This window comes from Schistocerca nitens, chromosome 1, assembly GCF_023898315.1.
Source record: "Schistocerca nitens isolate TAMUIC-IGC-003100 chromosome 1, iqSchNite1.1, whole genome shotgun sequence".
NCBI classification, from domain to species: domain Eukaryota; kingdom Metazoa; phylum Arthropoda; class Insecta; order Orthoptera; family Acrididae; genus Schistocerca; species Schistocerca nitens.
The window spans coordinates 1,435,001-1,452,159 of record NC_064614.1 but is presented as its reverse complement, the minus strand read 5'-3'; the positions used below and the strand labels follow the sequence as shown (position 1 = coordinate 1,452,159).

Below are 17,159 nucleotides of genomic sequence, written 5' to 3'. Positions count from 1 at the left end.
AAATATCGAAAGATCACTAAATCTCTCGCAAGAGGATTTAGAAACAGCGAGAAATAGGAAACCAAATTCTCAATCTGCGCATGACATTCCGTCCACGTCAAGATCCGATGTAGACAGAACTGGAACGTCAAAAGTTAGATTCGATATAACGGATAGCCACAGGGAAGAGTACGAACAGGATGATTTTTGGAATCTTAGTACCATTGAGGAAAGGATGATTAAACAGAGACAATTTCAAATCTTTAACCCTGACAAAAAGAATGTTCATCCTGTAGTCTTTATTCGAAGTTTCATAGGTCTATTTCCACGATCTTGGACAGAATGGCAAAAGATTAGTTTTGTATCTGGATATATACAAGGATCAGGAGCATTGTGGGCATCCGAACAAACTTCTTCTAGTAAATGTTACAAAGAATTTGAGCAGGCTTTTCTAGCAACATATTGGTCTACTGGAGTACAAGAAAGACTTAGGCAGGAAGTATTATATCCTGAGCCTTTCTCATTTTCTAGAGGATCTCTAAAGAGATATTTTGAGAAATACATCAATAAATCTTTGTATTGGGATGTACCGATTCCTTTGCCAGATATACTTAGAATACTCAAGTCCAGACTACCCACCAGTATAAGGAATCAGCTGTTATATATAAATGATAAGGATATAGACTCATTTATGACTACACATGATCGTATTGATATAATTGAGGAGGACAATAAAAGGGCAAGAGAAATGTCATATCAAAGAAGAGCAATAGAAGCGAATGCGAGCTGCAACGCGAATGGGAATGGCAGTAATGGTAGCAGTAACAACAATCATAACCAACTACACTCTCCGAGGAGACTTAGCAATGGACAAAATGCAAACAATAATTATTACCATAATGGAAACTTTAGTAATGGTGCAGCGAGGGGCTATTTTAGGAACAGTAGGAATTTTAATCGATATAATCGAATGTATGGTAACACAGGACAGTTCTACCAACACCAGCAGAACAACAACAATAATTACACGAATCAAGCAAGACAACATAGACAGAATTCACCACAACAACCGATTATCACTGAAGTAGCTGAAGAGACAAATACCAATCGGACCAACAATTAGTCAAACTAAACATGACAGCATCGTGCCCCGGAGGAGCGGTCAGGGGATCTGTTAGGGGCGAAACAGTAAAATTACAATTGTTAAGATATAATGATGGTGAGCTGTTGACTGAAGAGTTAACAAAGGATTTAATAACGTGTCATAATGACAGATCGAGTGTTCCGATATCTGAAGTATTTGTTGAAATAGAGGAAGTTCCAACGAATGTGATATTGGACACCGCCGCTTCCGCCAAAGTCATCTCAGGTGCTCTTTTTCGGAGAACTATTAGGAAGAAGAAGGTACCAATTTTGCCAGTACAGAACTGCAAAATCATCGGAGCTGTTGGAGCATGCTCTCCCAACGTCAAAATACAAACACAATTAGAGATGAAAATGGGAAATGTAGCAATAAAATGCACGTTCCTTGTAGTGGAGAAGTTATTAGTGGACTGTATTCTTGGTACTGGGAGTATGCAGGAGTACGATTGTCAGATTGATGTTTTGGAAGGAATAGTTAAATTTAGATTAAATGGAGAAGAGATATCACTGGATTTAAATAGAAAGGAAACGGTGCATGAGAAATATTGTCGCGGTGCCATAATTCAATTAATTGACACTACAAACGGTCGTTGGAAGGAGCTTTCAAAGGATTTGATACAACAGGACTTTAACCAAACAACAATGATAAAAGCTAGTGAATCAAATCAGCTTACCTGAGAACAAAGGCAGCAGTTTCATTATTTGTTAGAGGCATATGAAGAGATTTTTGATGAGAAACCAGGAAATATTAAAGGGTATATTTGTCACCTAGAAGTGAAACCACATCAGACTTACTGTTACACGCACTATCCGATCCCCTGGCGTTTAAAACAATCCGTTCAAAGGGAGATAAATAGAATGTTAGAATGGAACTTGATTGAGCCATCAACTAGTCCATATTGTTCTCCGCTCTTAGTCGTCCCAAAACCTGGAGGTAACGTTAGATTAGTTCTGGATGCGAGAGAGATTAATAAAATAATATGGAGAAAAGGTTTTATTGAGGCGACACATCCACTCCTCGAAACTGATGAAGAATATAAAGAAATGGAATCTTATTTATACCGGACCATATGTTATTGTAAATATACCAAATCCTGGATCATACTTGTTGGCATATCCCGAATCGAAAAGAATAAAGGGATTATTCCCGCATAATGATATTAAGAAATTTTGTGAAGGATTGTAGATCTGTGATACCAAATATGGAGAAGAATTTAGAGTGGAATTTGACCATGAGTCGAATGTGTATATCAATATTAAGAAGTTTATGTTGTCTAGAGGTTAAGAGACAGTGAGATTACTCCTGTGATAGGTTAAGAGACAGTGAGCTTACTCCTGTGATAGTTTAGCAAAAAATTTTAAGATAGGTGGAAGAAATTGTTAAATACTAGTGTTTGTAAGTGTGGACTATAAGCAGAAGCCATAGTGATATACAATGAAAGTGCATCTACATTTCCCCAAGACACGGCACTTACGTGAGAATTGCGTGTGAAACTTGACAGTGTGAGATATGTAGGTAAATACGCTGTGTGTAAGAAAACAAATGAACTGTGAAATGAAGCAACAGTCGATAATGTCACTGTTGCAAACAATTGAAGAAACACTCTGGTTGCGCAAGAGAAAATTATTATAATTTTTAGATTTTTCATTATGCCTTCTTTACCCAGGAGGATTAATTTAAGAATTTTAATTAACATTTTAAGAATAGCAGTTTGTGTGTTTCATATTATGGACATAATTGTTGAAATATATTTCCATAAATGTTCATGAGAGGAAGAAGAAGATTCTGCGAGTGGATGATTTGTTAAATGAACATACGTCATCATTAATGATATTTATTTGCAAGTGGATCTATAAATCAATTAATTATAAGAATAATGAAAATTTTTCAAATTATTCCTTTTGTGGAGTCAGTGTCATATGCCTATGTTTAAAATTTTTCATCACGTGTATACTTAAATTTTATCCATAATTTCGTAATTGAAAGCAAACCTCGGACAGATTCAATGCTCTACTTCCACCTGCACTATAACAAAACGAAGATTTGATTAAAAATTTTTTTGAGAGGAATACATTCGATATGAGCTACAACAAAATTTAAATGCCCACAGTCTATTTGGCAATGTTTTGGACAATCAGCAGTTGTAATGCAAAACAACTTTGGTATTGAGGACTACGAAAAAAATTTGCGATTGTCAGGACTGATGGATGTTCCAGTCTAGTACAGATGGAAGAATATAAGAATCCACTCCGATTTTGAGTTCAACGATGAAATATGGACTTCGTTGCCTTAATCCACTCTCTTCCAGGGATTTATTCAATCAGAACCTTTTCTTATTCCACTTTAAACCTGTTTCATGTTCGCGTCCCTGACCATCTGTTCCTGAGATCATCTTCCTGTTTCTACGGCACGTTACCAGCTTCTATCCTGTACCATAAGCCATCGCCTGTCCTCCGTGCCGCCTCCACCAAACGCTGTACGTCGCCTACCCGGTGTCCGTACCCAGTGTTCCTGTTCCATCGACTTCACAACGAGATCGCCGGCTACATCGTCGAAAGAAGAATTATGAAAATTTTTTTTTGAGCAATATTGTAAAAATTTTTTTTTGCTATGAGGCATTTTTCCTTCCATCTAATCTATGGAGCTTCTATATATTTCAAAATTACTGGATTTAGGCTTTCCTATATTCTTTAATACCTGAGCTGGGGTCTATTCTTCCGGGTTTTCCAGGGTTTCCCTGTGAAGGCCAGTTCCCAAATGGGTAGACCTTTTTCGTAATTACACCAATCTACATCTTCCCTGGTTATGTACTCGGGGTGCGAGTATACCCCGGTACATGTAAAAGCTACAGCTTAGGTATTCTCGTAACTTATTGTCTTAACATGTTACCCATACTCTCTATAGTAAAATTCTACTAATTCAAAATATTCCTGATTGAATAAACAACCCAACAAATTTTTTCTGTTAGCTCGCAAAGTGTATTATCATTAACTTTCCTCGCTGCGAGGGGCAATTGTAATATCTCTTTATATTCGATGAATTATTCTGATACAATTCTACCCTTGAATGACGTTTACTAATTTTCTATCTTCATACTCGCAGAATCCATGCGAAAAGTAGTTCATACAATAGCTATGCCATGAGCGCATAAGTATTCTTTGTAGTACTCTCTCTGGTGGTTGTTAGAAAAAAAAAAAAAGAAAGAGAGCTTCGGAGATTGTCTTCGTGCCGATTAGCCTGAGCTTTGTTTGAAGAACTGTAATGTGATTATTGAGATTTATGACAGAAGATAACGGATACGAAATTGTACGATTAAAAGTGAAATACATATATATGGCTCCTTCACACAAAAGGTGTGTATTCGACTTTTGAGAATTAATGATATTCATCGATATATTGCGTAGTTGTTAATCAGAAGGGAACTTCCGAAAGACTGGATACGAACCCGCATTTAATAATCCAAGAGCTCCATTATTTCTTCGGTAGGTTAAACTTCATCAAAGCCAAATATCCGCTTGATCTGAGGTTTCCCGACTGATTATACAACGCTCCCAAAATTACGAGGCATTTTATTTGTACAGATTAACAGACTGCTGCAAAGCACGAGCCTGCAGTGAAGAAGAATCATCGCCTGATTTCATTCTGACAAGTAAAATTTCAGAATCATTTTGAGTGACTAAGCTATGACTGTGTTTCCTATCATTAATGATTGATTGCTCGAACGAATTGAGAGCTACATAATTATATAGAAAGGAGAAAAAATTAAAGGTTCATTTATAACCTTAAAAAGGTAGCCGTTTTCCCCGCAGATATAATTTCAAATGAATATTTGAAATGTCTTACTTCATTCCAATAATAGTTTTCTTCACCATCACATTTTTTGACACCCAACTAGTCCCTCAAAAAAGTGGAAGCTTTTGAGAAATCTTCAATGCAGTGTATAAATGCAGAATGCAAGAATAAATATGGGAACCACCAAATACAGGAGTTAAATATATAGCTTTTAATGCCAAGACCACAATTTTCCTAATATCCTTCAACATTTTATAGAGATGATTACTTCGCACGCCATGCAGGATCATTCTCGTGCAAGCTGGGACATGGAACAGCTGACAATTTTTGGAACTGTCGCACATACTGTTCTCATATCATCTGCTATACTATTGAAAATAATGAGCTTTTTATCCTACATTTATTTAAGCAACTGGACATTTTCCTGTATTACCGTCATCCTGCGAGATTACTGACTATAACCTGGTTTGCTCGCTATGATGTTTTAAAATTACATACTGTTATTGTCTTGGTATTTTCAAATGCATGTTATTGCATTCTACAGCTAATGATGCTTTCAATTACATATTCACCACTCTTTCACATTTTGAATTATCTGAAGATGGCTGCAGATAGGAACTGAAACTAGTCATCGTACCTTAAATGTGATAGGGAAGTTGCAATCTATGTATTAACATATTTTCTACTTTCAAAAAATTGATTTACTAAAACAGCGCTTTAGCTTTGTAAAAATATAAATCAACATGGATCTGCTCAATTTGGTTCTGATGGACAATCACAACACAAGATATATCACGTCACACAAATATCAGTGTCATCACAAACGACAAACAGAAGAATTAAATCATTCCACGAGTACTGTGACAGTTTCTTATGCAATCACGTTCACCAATGTCACCAACTCTCCATTGCATTATCATCGAACACTAAAGCAGCTATGCTACCTAAATTTTTTCATTTTATCTTGTCCACATTAATTTATTGCAAGAAAGGAATGAAACAAAGATTGTGATGCCTCGTAGAACACAAGGATGTTAGACACAGCTGACGTTTGTTATGTACAAGGATGTGGATGGAAGTCAGCTATGCCCTTTTAAAAAGGAACCAACACAGTGGTTGAAGCCATTAAGGGAAACCACGGGAAACTATCATATGGTTGGCTGAATGGAGATTTGAACACTAGTCCTCCAAAGTTTGAGTCTAGTGTGCTAATCTCTTTACAACCTCACTCTACAAGGTATCTACAGTCAATTAAGCAGTTACCATATGTTTTCAAACTCTGAAAGCATACAGCACTGAATTATGTAACGATGTTACACTGCACAGTTGGAAACAGCACAAATTACAGCCTGCTATTGCTAAACTGTACAGGACACTTCCTGTAATTTATACCAACCTGTATTAATCTCCAGAGACGCTGGCAGGTTTTCAGTCTTTTTACTCTCTCCTTGGTCTACATTTTTCACCTTATTTGGAGTTTCTTCTCCACCCTCAAACAGTGGAGCCCTTGGTGAATTTACAGGAACAGTCAGAATTTCTCCCAGGGCATGTAACTGCCTAAACATAAAGAGAGCAACATTATAAACATCTCTCTCCCTCTCTCTTTCCCTCTCAACAACTAGGCACTGTATATCCAATGGAACAGAAGTGCAACAACAAATGGAGTATCATAATGCAGGAAGACAAAACTGAGACAACTGAAATTAACATGACATAAATCTGCGAAGTGTTATTTGCAACTGAAAGTTAGGCATTCAAAACTATGAGAATCTGAAAAACTGGAGCAGCAAAAAACTGTCTTGTGTTACTGTCCATATTAATGCAGTTACTTTTGTAAGAAATCAATAATGAATTACTTACGTATTAATACCAGCTGATGGGCCATTTTGTGTAGCTTCTGGTTGCTGCTGGTCCTGTTGAGCCACCACCTTTTCCTGAAAAAGAGACTATAGTTTGGAAAAAAGCTATTTTTGGAAACACAAAAGATTATAACTTATCTTCAGTTAAGAAAGTGCACACAAGATATGAGACAGATAACAATTATAAAATTTAATTGATGAAGCTGGCCAATAATTTACCCTGAGGATGTATGACCAGTTTTACAGTTTGTTGGCTAAGTGAGTCACAATGAGTTGGTCACACAGCTGTTGCATTGCCAGATTACTAGGAAGCTGCTTAAATTGCAGGCAGGATATGAGTAACAGAAAATAGCCACCCTCAACACAATGTACATATGGTTTACCAAAGTAACTGTTTATTTCACAATCTTTATAAGCTGTGAGTGCACCGACAGATTGGTATGCTTTCCCTTATATCCAGTTGTGAAATTTTTGCAAAAAATCTGAAGCTCTAATCACTCATTGTGTTCCATGATATAATTAGAAGCCCATTATACATATTGCAGAAAATGTTACTGGTCTGCAAACTCATACAAAGATTTACTAAGACTTGAACACCAAGCTGCAGTTCAGGGTGCAGGAGTCGAGAAAATCAACTGTAGGAAATTTTTCTAACTATATGATCACGCAAAGAGTTTTTAAAATTCCATAGATCTATTGCACAAAAGGGGTTACACACTTTCAGAAACAATTGATATGCCATACATCTACAATACTGCTCTCCCTCCTGGGTCTTGTCACATTCATTATGTACACCATACTGATCATATTCTTATCACGATCTTGCTTACAGCTGTCAATCCGCAGTTTGGAAACTCTCAAAAATGCATTTAATACACATACCACTACTGAAACTGTACATCTAAATATATAATAAAACTATATCTAAAAACAAAGATGTGTGACTTACCGAACGAAAGCGCTGGCAGGTCGATAGACACACAAACAAACACAAACACACACACAAAATTCAAGCTTTCACAACAAACTGTTGCCTCATCAGGAAAGAGGGAAGGAGAGGGAAAGATGAAAGGATGTGGGTTTTAAGGGAGAGGGTAAGGAGTCATTCCAATCCCGGGAGCGGAAAGACTTACCTTGGGGGAAAAAAGGACGGGTATACACTCGCGCGCGCGCGCACACACACACATATCCATCCACACATATACAGACACAAGCAGACAAAAACTCATGCTTATGCACCGATTCGCCTAGTAGGTTGTTGTTGTTGTTGTTGTTGTTGTTGTCTTCAGACCTGAGACTGGTTTGATGCAGCTCTCCATGCTACTCTATCCTGTGCAAGCTTCTTCATCTCCCAGTACTTACTGCAACCTACATCCTTCTGAATCTGCTTAGTGTATTCATCTCTTGGTCTCCCTCTACGATTTTTACCCTCCACGCTGCCCTCCAATGCTAAATTTGTGATCCACTGATGCCTCAGAACATGTCCTACCAACCGGTCCCTTCTTCTTGTCAAGTTGTGCCACAAACTCCTCCCCAATTCTATTCAATACCTCCTCATTAGTTATGTGATCTACCCATCTAATCTTCTAATAAGTGAATTTAACTGTGATTCACAGGAAAATCTTGTACATTATAACTCGCTCATCACACATTGACTATTCAATGACTAAGCTTATTGCTACCACAAATGGTACACCAGTTCAAACAAATACGGCTTATCATGTCTTTCAGGCGACACCCAGTGTCAACGGAAAGAGTGTGTGTGTGTGTGTGTGTGTGTGTGTGTGTGTGTGTGTGTGTGTGTGTGTTTTCCCTTTACAAACAAAACTATTTTTACTGTGGAATTTTATGCAACTGCTCATTAGCTGCCGAAGTACTGGCTATTCTCATATTTTACTGTTTCTCTTAATACATTTTGCTAAACCAAATATCGCACTAGACTAATTCGGGAACACACTACTGAATAAGTACATAAAATTCTGCTTTAAAAATCTTTTGTTTGTAATGAGAAGGAAACCAATGCTGCTGTTGACATGAGGAGTTGCATGAAAGACCGTGATGAATAGTACTTGTTTGGGCTGACTCCAACTACACACTGCAACAACAGAACTGCAAATATCTGGCGAAACACTAGATAAAAATCAACTAATGACTCTTAGAAGGAACAGCCTGTGCATTAATATGGACTATGTCACCAATATTTATGGGGTGCATTTGGTTTTATTTGTATATCATTAAAATTAATGAATCAAAATTAGTGTTACTATTAATTAACTACCTAAACCTACGATGAAATATAAATCTACAGATTGATATTCTGATTTCTTAGACACAATTTCTGAGTAGTTTACTTTACTTTTCAACATTAATACTTCAAGTCATTATTCAAACTGTGTTTATTTGAAAATCTGGTAAAACATGGAAGGAATTTAAAATTAAACTAAGAAAAAAATGTGGAAAAAGCTAAATATTTATCTTGCTGGTCTGCTGGTGTGTCACATACAGCAGCTAGAACCTAACTGTTCACCTACCTTCTCCCATCCATAGCTTACTAACCAGGTTCTACTTTCTACTTGTTTTAGTTGCCCTTTGTATTTTTGATAATCATTGTTGCTACAGCTGACTCACAGTCAGTTTCATTGTGTACTTCCTTCAAGAGGTCAGGAGTATTTGTTGCCAACACATTTAATACAGGTTGACTAGAAGGGGGTTTCCAAACTATATGTTCGAAGCTGTGTTACAAGAATGCATTTGGTATCATTTTACAGGCTATCTAACGACATCAATAATATTGTTACGGCAATTGACTGTCGGATGATCAAAGCCTCTCCCAATGATGACATTATCATTCGGGAACAAATGTACCAGCAATCTCAAGCTATCCTGAAAGTTGTGTCAAAACTGGAGGTGAGTCTGGTAGTTGATATGATGACCGAATTGTGAGTTATGCCCACCCTTGATACTACTCACTACCTCACATGCTGCTTCAATTCTCACGAGTTTCTTGTCTACTGTGACAAACACACTACTTCCATTTCCCATTAACCTAAACTTTTGCTACAAACATATATTTGTACCAAAAATCTCACAGCTGTCAATTTTGAGCTTTAGAAACAATTATGTACCTAGAAATATGTGTGGAACACTGCTTATTAGGGATGTTTCAAACAATGGATTTTTTTTCTGAATGCTTTGGCAATTGATAATTAAGTTTTTAGCAACAGTTTCTGTAGGGGTTATTTCTTTAGGTCTTACATGATATTTTGTGCTCTCCTCTAGCTATCATTAGCTGGATTGGATGAAGAGTTGTAAAATGTAACAAATCCTTACCTATGCTCCACACAGTAAGGTTAACTGGAACAGCACAAGAATATGAAGAGACAACCCAGCTTTTCATGGAATCTGAAGATACTACTGCCAATATTTGTAGAAGGTACAAATGTAGTCTACAACTGATTATTTTTTGTGTGATGAAAACAAATACAAATGCACAACATTTGTGGATAAATGCATACATCTAGTTTTACAAGCGACGACATAGTTTAAATTACATTCTTCATTGCACAAATTAACGTTCAAAAATACTCAACATGTCAAGAAGTATGCAGAAGTTTTGATATAATTGATGAAAGATAATGGGGATAAAAATACAAACAGCACATCTAGTTTCTATGAAAAATGTTAGAATCTAGGATTTCGAAGCAAATTTATATGACACACAGGGTCTCATTTGTACACAGAGGAGAACTGATCACCATCTCACACATTTAAATAAACATGCAAACAGAAGGTAACTTCAATTGAAGTGCTTTAAACTTACCTTATATACTACTGTGTCAAAGAAGTTCCACTATTATATACTACTGTGTCAAAGAAGTTCCACTAGCAAGTATCGAGCACTGATGTAGATGATAAGATCTAAAATCATGGAGCACCACATTTCTTCCACTTGACGTGTCTGCTAATGTCATCAAAAAGTAATTCAGTTTACTTGAAATACTTACAGTCTGTGGACTGCTTTCACTCTGCAGATTGTCCTTTGAGGTACCAGCTACAGGTGAGAAGTGAAGTGGACGTGCTGCTACATGGGGGGAAGCCAGGGTATTATCTTCCTCTTGCTGTAATTCTTCTGTCTTAAGCTATTTTACAACAAAAGTTAGCAGTTATGTGAAGGGTCTATATTACCAGTAAGTAAGAGTAATACGATTACTTAAATTTCTACATGGCATAATACTGATTTACCAGGGATGGTCCTGTTGCTCGTTTTCCACATAGCTGACTTACCTAGCAAGGATTTGCCGTTTAACATGGACTCTAAATCTGGTGCAACTAGCCACTTATCACATTAACAAATTGTTGCCAGAGGCAAAAGAGACAAGTGACTGAAAAAAATAATAAATAAATAAAAAATACACTTAAGTTTGACAAAGACTTGAACTTCGGACATCTTGATTTGCTGTCCGGTAAAAACTTTTTGGAGAACTACAGAATGAGGTATAGTTGCACATAAACAAGTAGTAATAAAAATATTGGAATTGCACACTGCACAGGAAGCTAACTTCCCGAAACGACTTTGTTCATCTAGGGTTTATTGTGATGCTGCAAATCCTCGACAAAGTCCACAGCTGTGAGTAAGGTTTCTGTACCTAGCTTACCCAGATAATCCTTGTCACTATATTCATTATTCTTGGCTAGGATGTCAACTGTTACCTGGTCCTCTTCACCAAACACCTAGTCAGAGCCTCAATCTGCTATTATGTGGCCATGGTTAGTGCTAGATTTTACAATACTTGTGACATGGTACCTTGATTTTAGTTTTTCTGTAGCTGTTGCCTATACTAGTCTTATAACCTATATTTTCAGTGCAATTCCATTTCCGAACTGTCTCTTAAAGTCTTATCAACTCTCTCCTACAATCTACCTTCTTCTGCAGCTGAATGAGGATCCTCACCATCAACAGGCAACAGAAATGTCTAAACTACTCCCTTTAGGCCCTTTTCTTTTTATCTTTTACCTTTTCCCATATCTAACTTTCTTTTGTCCCTTCAAATGTTCTCATTCAGTTTTTACAGCACCAACAATTGCCTGAAGAGTTCAAATTTTCACCTCTTGTTCCACAATCTTCTTTCTTGTCTTTTAAACATTACCTACATACCCATGAAAGCATCTAATTCGGAATCCATTATTTGTCCCAGTGACACCACAATGCACAACCCCTATGCACCAATCCCAAACTTAACTAAGTTGTGGCAGGATGCACATTTATCACTCATTGTAATACTTTTATACGAGGGTTGGAACTTTAACAGTGGCAACTACTTATTTACAGTTCATACAAAATAGATCCATGTTTCAAACTTTTACTGACCTTCAAAGTAGTCACCAGCATTGTGTATAACCCGCTGCCAGCGATGTGGAAGTAGTAGGATACTCTTAGCAGTGCCAGTTGTGTTGACAGTTTGAGTGGTGCGGTCTATTACCCGACAAATTTGTAGCAGTTCTGAAGTGAATGCCGTGAAGTGTTTTCTTCAGTTTAGAAATCTATGCTGTTCATTTTTGGAACACAACCTATGACCAGCTTAGAGACAGAGGTGATGACACTTTCAGCAGGACGTGACCATCATTTTGCAGGACAATGCTCGAGCGTGTACAGTGGAAGCTGTTACTTATTCATTAGATTAGATTAGTACTTGTTCCATAGATCATGAATACGACACTTCATAATGATGTGGAACATGTCAGGTTAATAAAAGGTGTCTATACAAGATATTACATTAGACAAAATATTACATGACACTCAATAATTTTTTTTATTTTTTATTTATTTATTTATTTTTTGGAGGCTGGGAAATTACCTACTTACTATATCCAAAAATTCATCGAATGAGTAGAAGGAGTTGCCATTAAGAAATTCTTTTAATTTCCTTTTAAATGCTATATGGCTATCTGCCAGACTTTTGGTGCTATTAGGTAAGTGACCAAACACTTTTGTGGCAGCATAATTTACCCCCTTCTGAGCCAAAGTTAGATTTAACCTTGAGTAGTGAAGATCATCTTTTCTCCTAGTGTTGTAGCCATGTACGCCGCTATTACTTTTGAATTTGTTCGGATTGCTAATAACAAATTTCATAAGTGAATATATATATTGTGAGGCTACAGTGAAGATTTCTAGCTCTTTAAATAAGTGTCTGCAGGATGATCTTGGATGAGCTCCAGCAATTACTCTGATTACATGCTTTTGTGCAATGAACACTCTTTTACTCGATGATGAGTTACCCCAGAATATGATGCCATACGAAAGCAGAGAATGAAAATAGGCATGGTAAACTAATTTACTCAGATGAATATCGCCAAAATTTGCAATGACCCTAATAGCATAAGTAGCTGAACTCAAACATTTCAGCAGATCCTCAGTGTGTTTTTTCCAGTTCAACCCCTCATCAATGCATACGCCCAGAAATTTGGAATATTCTACCTTAGCTTCCGATTTCTGATCGAAGTCTATATTTATTAATGGGGTCATTCCATTTACTGTGTGGAACTGTATATATTGTGTTTTGTCAAAGTTTAATGAGAGCCCATTTGCAGAGAACCACTTAATGATATTCTGAAAAACATCTTTTACATTTTTCTTGTCTGTCGTGTGTGATAGCTATACTTGTATCATCGGCAAAACGTACCAGCTTTGCATCTTCGTGAATATAAAATGGCAAGTCATTAATATATATTAAGAACAGCAGAGGACCCAAGACCGAACCTTGCGGCACCCCATTCTTGATTGTTCCCCAGTTTGAGAAATCAACAGTTTTTTGCATATTATGTGAAATGTTTATTTCAACTTTCTGCACTCTTCCAGTTAGGTATGATTTAAACCATTTGAGCACTGTCCCATTCATACCACAACACTTGAGCTTATCTAGAAGTATTCCATGATTTACACAATCAAAAGCCTTTGATAGACCACAAAAAATCCCAACGGGTGACTTCCGGTTACTCAGGGCATTTAATATTTCATTAGTGAAAGTATATATAGGATTTTCCGTTGAAAAACCCTTCTGGAAACCAAACTGACATTTTGTTAAAACTTTATTTTTACAAAGGTGTGAAGCTACTCTACAATACATTACTTTTTCAAGAATTTTGGATAAGGCAGTCAGAAGAGAGATTGGGTGGTAGCTGTTGACATCAGACTTATCCCCATTTTTATGCAGTGGTATAACAATGGCATACTTCAGTCTATCTGGGAAAATACCCTGCTTCAGAGAGCTATTACATATGTGGCTAAGAATCCCACTTATTTCTTGGGAACAAGCTTTTATTATACTGCTGGAAATGCCATCAATCCCATGTGAGCTTTTATTCTTGAGAGAGTTTATTTTCTTCCTAATTTCAGATGGAGAGGTGGGTGGAATTTCAATTGTATCAAATGGTGTGGGTAAGGCCTCTTCCATTAACTGCTTTCTTTCTTCTAATGAACATTTAGATCCTATTTTCTCTACAACATTTAAAAAATTATTATTCAGAATGTTTTCGATTTCCGGTTTGTTGTTTTATCAAGTTTCCATTCACTTTGATGGTGATGCCGTCATCCTGTACTCTTGGTTGTCCTGTCTCCCTTGTAATAATATTCCAAATTGTTTTGATTTTGTTATCAGACATGATGCACATGCTTCTGGACTTTTTAATAACCTTTCTTAATGTGACTTTTTAATAACCTTTCTTAATGTAGCACAGTAGTTTTTATAATATTTGGCCGTTTCTGGGTCATTACTCTCCCTTTTGTGGTTACAAGATATTTTTATTCCTTTAGTAAGCCAAGGTTTTTTGCATAGTTTCTTATAATTAGATTTAACTACTTTCTTGGGGGAAAAGTTTTCAAATTCTCTTATAAGTGTATCATGAAATAAGTTATATTTTAAATTAGCATCGGGTTCCTTGTAGACCTCATCCCAGTCTAACTGCTGAAGATTTTCTCTGAAGTTTCTAATTGTTGAGTCATTAATTGAACGCACAACTTTGGAGGGTAGTTTTGTGTCCTGAATGGAGCTATGTCATATACTGTAACTAGCTGAGCATCATGATCAGAAAGCCCATTCTCAACAGGACAAGAATTTATGTTTTTAAACTTATCTTGGTCTATAAAAGGGTTATCTATCAATGTGCTGCTGTCCTTTACTACCCGAGGAGGAAAATTAATGACAGATGTCACATTGAAAGAACCGAACAAGACTTCCAGGTCATTCTTCCTATTACACTCTTTCAATGAATCAATATTGAAGTCCCCACAAATAATAATTTGCTTTCCCCTATCTGACAGATAGCACAACAAGGCATCCAAGTTTTCCAGGAATAAATGAAAGTTTCCTGAAGGGGACCTATACACTGTTACAATTATAAAAGAGCCCTCCTTCAGTTTAAGTTGACAGGCATATGCTTCAATATGTTGCTCCAGACAAAACTTTTTTGTATCTGAGCTTTCTACACAGTGATAACTTTTGACATATATGGCAACTCCTCCTCCCACCTTATTCTCTCTACTCATATGTGCAGCTAGTTTATAACCACTGATATTTACCTTTTCCATATCAGACACAATGTGATGCTCAGACAGGCATAGTATATCTATTACATCATTAGATTCAATGCCATCTAAACAAACCAGGAGCTCATCTACTTTATTCTTCAATCCCGGAATATTTTGGTGAAAAATGGTAACATTTTTTACTTTACTTTTCTGAGAATCTACTTTTTTCTTTAATCCACCAATATTTTGGTTAAATATGGTAACATTATTATTTACTTTCCTGTTGTGAGAATTGTGTGAGTTTTGGACCTCTTTAGCACCTGCCTGCCTGCCTGAACTTCTCATTGGACACTGATATTAGCCTAAAAAAGTGGTACATCCATGAGTACTATGTCCCCCCCCCCCCCTTATGGATTTAAGTAACAACCCTGCCAGTTTACCTTTCCCTTTCCTATTGAGATGTAGGCCATGCCTTGTGAAATCTCCCGTATCAATAGCCTTGACAGGAACCAATCCAATGTCTGACAGAGTGGCCGCCCTACGCAACTGATCCAACTCCATATTTACCTTCCTGACAGAGCGGTTGAACTGGGGCTGATCATGCCGCACAAAAGCGGGCACCAGCCCAACACTGGTATGGGTCGTTGCTGAGGCTATTTTCACCAGGTCACACTCAATGCTGTAACCCTGATCCCTATCAATACTGTTTCCCACTCCATCCACTACCATCACATGATCCTGCTTTGTGAATCCCTTGCACAAGGAACCTATATCCTCTACCACCTGGCTAAGACTTGCACTTGGCTTGAAAAAGTTTGTGACCTGGTACCTGTCACCTAATATTTCCTGCAAAATCTGGCCCACACCTCTTCCATGACTGCTACCTAGCAACAGACCTTTCCTCTTACTTTCTACTTTTTTTGAAACAGTTGGTTTCATAGTGAAATTCTGTTGTATCTTAACTACATCTACTTCTACTGGAGCCTCTTCCGTACTTAACTGTGGTAGCAAGGCAAATCCATTGGTTGTGCCAATTGTGAAACTGTCAGACACTGTTCTCTTTCTGTGGCCCCTCTTGCCAGCTACCACTTCCCACCACTGTTTACCCTCCTCCCCCCTTAACCTCTCCAGTTCCTCCCTCACTCTGTCCAAATCAGCCTGAAGGGCTCTAATTTTCTCCTCCTGTTCAGCTATAATCCTATCTCTTGAGCAAACCTTGCAAGAGAATGGAAGAGTCCCATTTGCTTCCCCCAATTCCCACGCCACTACAATTTCCCCAATGAAACCACCTGTCACAACAGTTGCACAAAACCCCTTTGAACGATGGGGCTGCTAAGTGCTATACCACCTACTGCACTCCCCTGACTTAAGCGCTCATATGTTCAATTCGATTTCTAAACTGAAGGAAACACTTCACAGCATTCGCTTCAGAACTGCTACAAATTCATCAGGCAATAGACCGCACTGCTTGAACTGTCAACACAACTGGCACTGCTAAGAGTATCCTACAACTTCCACATTGCTGGCAACAGGTTATACACAATACTTGTGACTACTTTGAAGGTCAGTGAAACTTCAAAACACGTATCTATTTTGTACATGCTGTAAATAAATAGTGGCCACAATTAAAGTTCCAACCATCATAAATAATTACACAGATACATGCATTTTTACATACTGGAGCCTTTTACAGTTGTGTTTATATCTCGGCAGGACCTACCAGTCACAACTTCTAATAATTTCTCTAGCAAACAAGAAGTACTCAGACACATATTCTTAAAAATGGAACAGAGATGCATATACATAAATCTGAAGTAAGTTTACCCTGTGTTGTCATACAAAAAATGTAAACTTTAGCATG

General features: G+C 37.3%; 1 protein-coding gene across 4 annotated transcripts in view; it reads right to left on the bottom strand.

Annotated features, from left to right (window-relative positions):
• The window catches only part of LOC126240314 (DNA topoisomerase 2-binding protein 1-A-like), a 308,035-nt gene that overhangs the window by 41,402 nt on the left and 249,474 nt on the right, over window positions 1-17,159 (bottom strand). For all 4 annotated transcript variants that reach the window (XM_049947915.1, XM_049947916.1, XM_049947917.1 and 1 more), the window contains 3 exons: window positions 10,779-10,913; window positions 6,776-6,849; window positions 6,312-6,472 (listed from right to left, as the gene is read on the bottom strand). In XM_049947915.1, coding sequence (XP_049803872.1) covers window positions 6,312-6,472; window positions 6,776-6,849; window positions 10,779-10,913 — 370 coding nt within the window. The remainder of the gene's footprint in view (window positions 1-6,311; window positions 6,473-6,775; window positions 6,850-10,778; window positions 10,914-17,159) is intronic.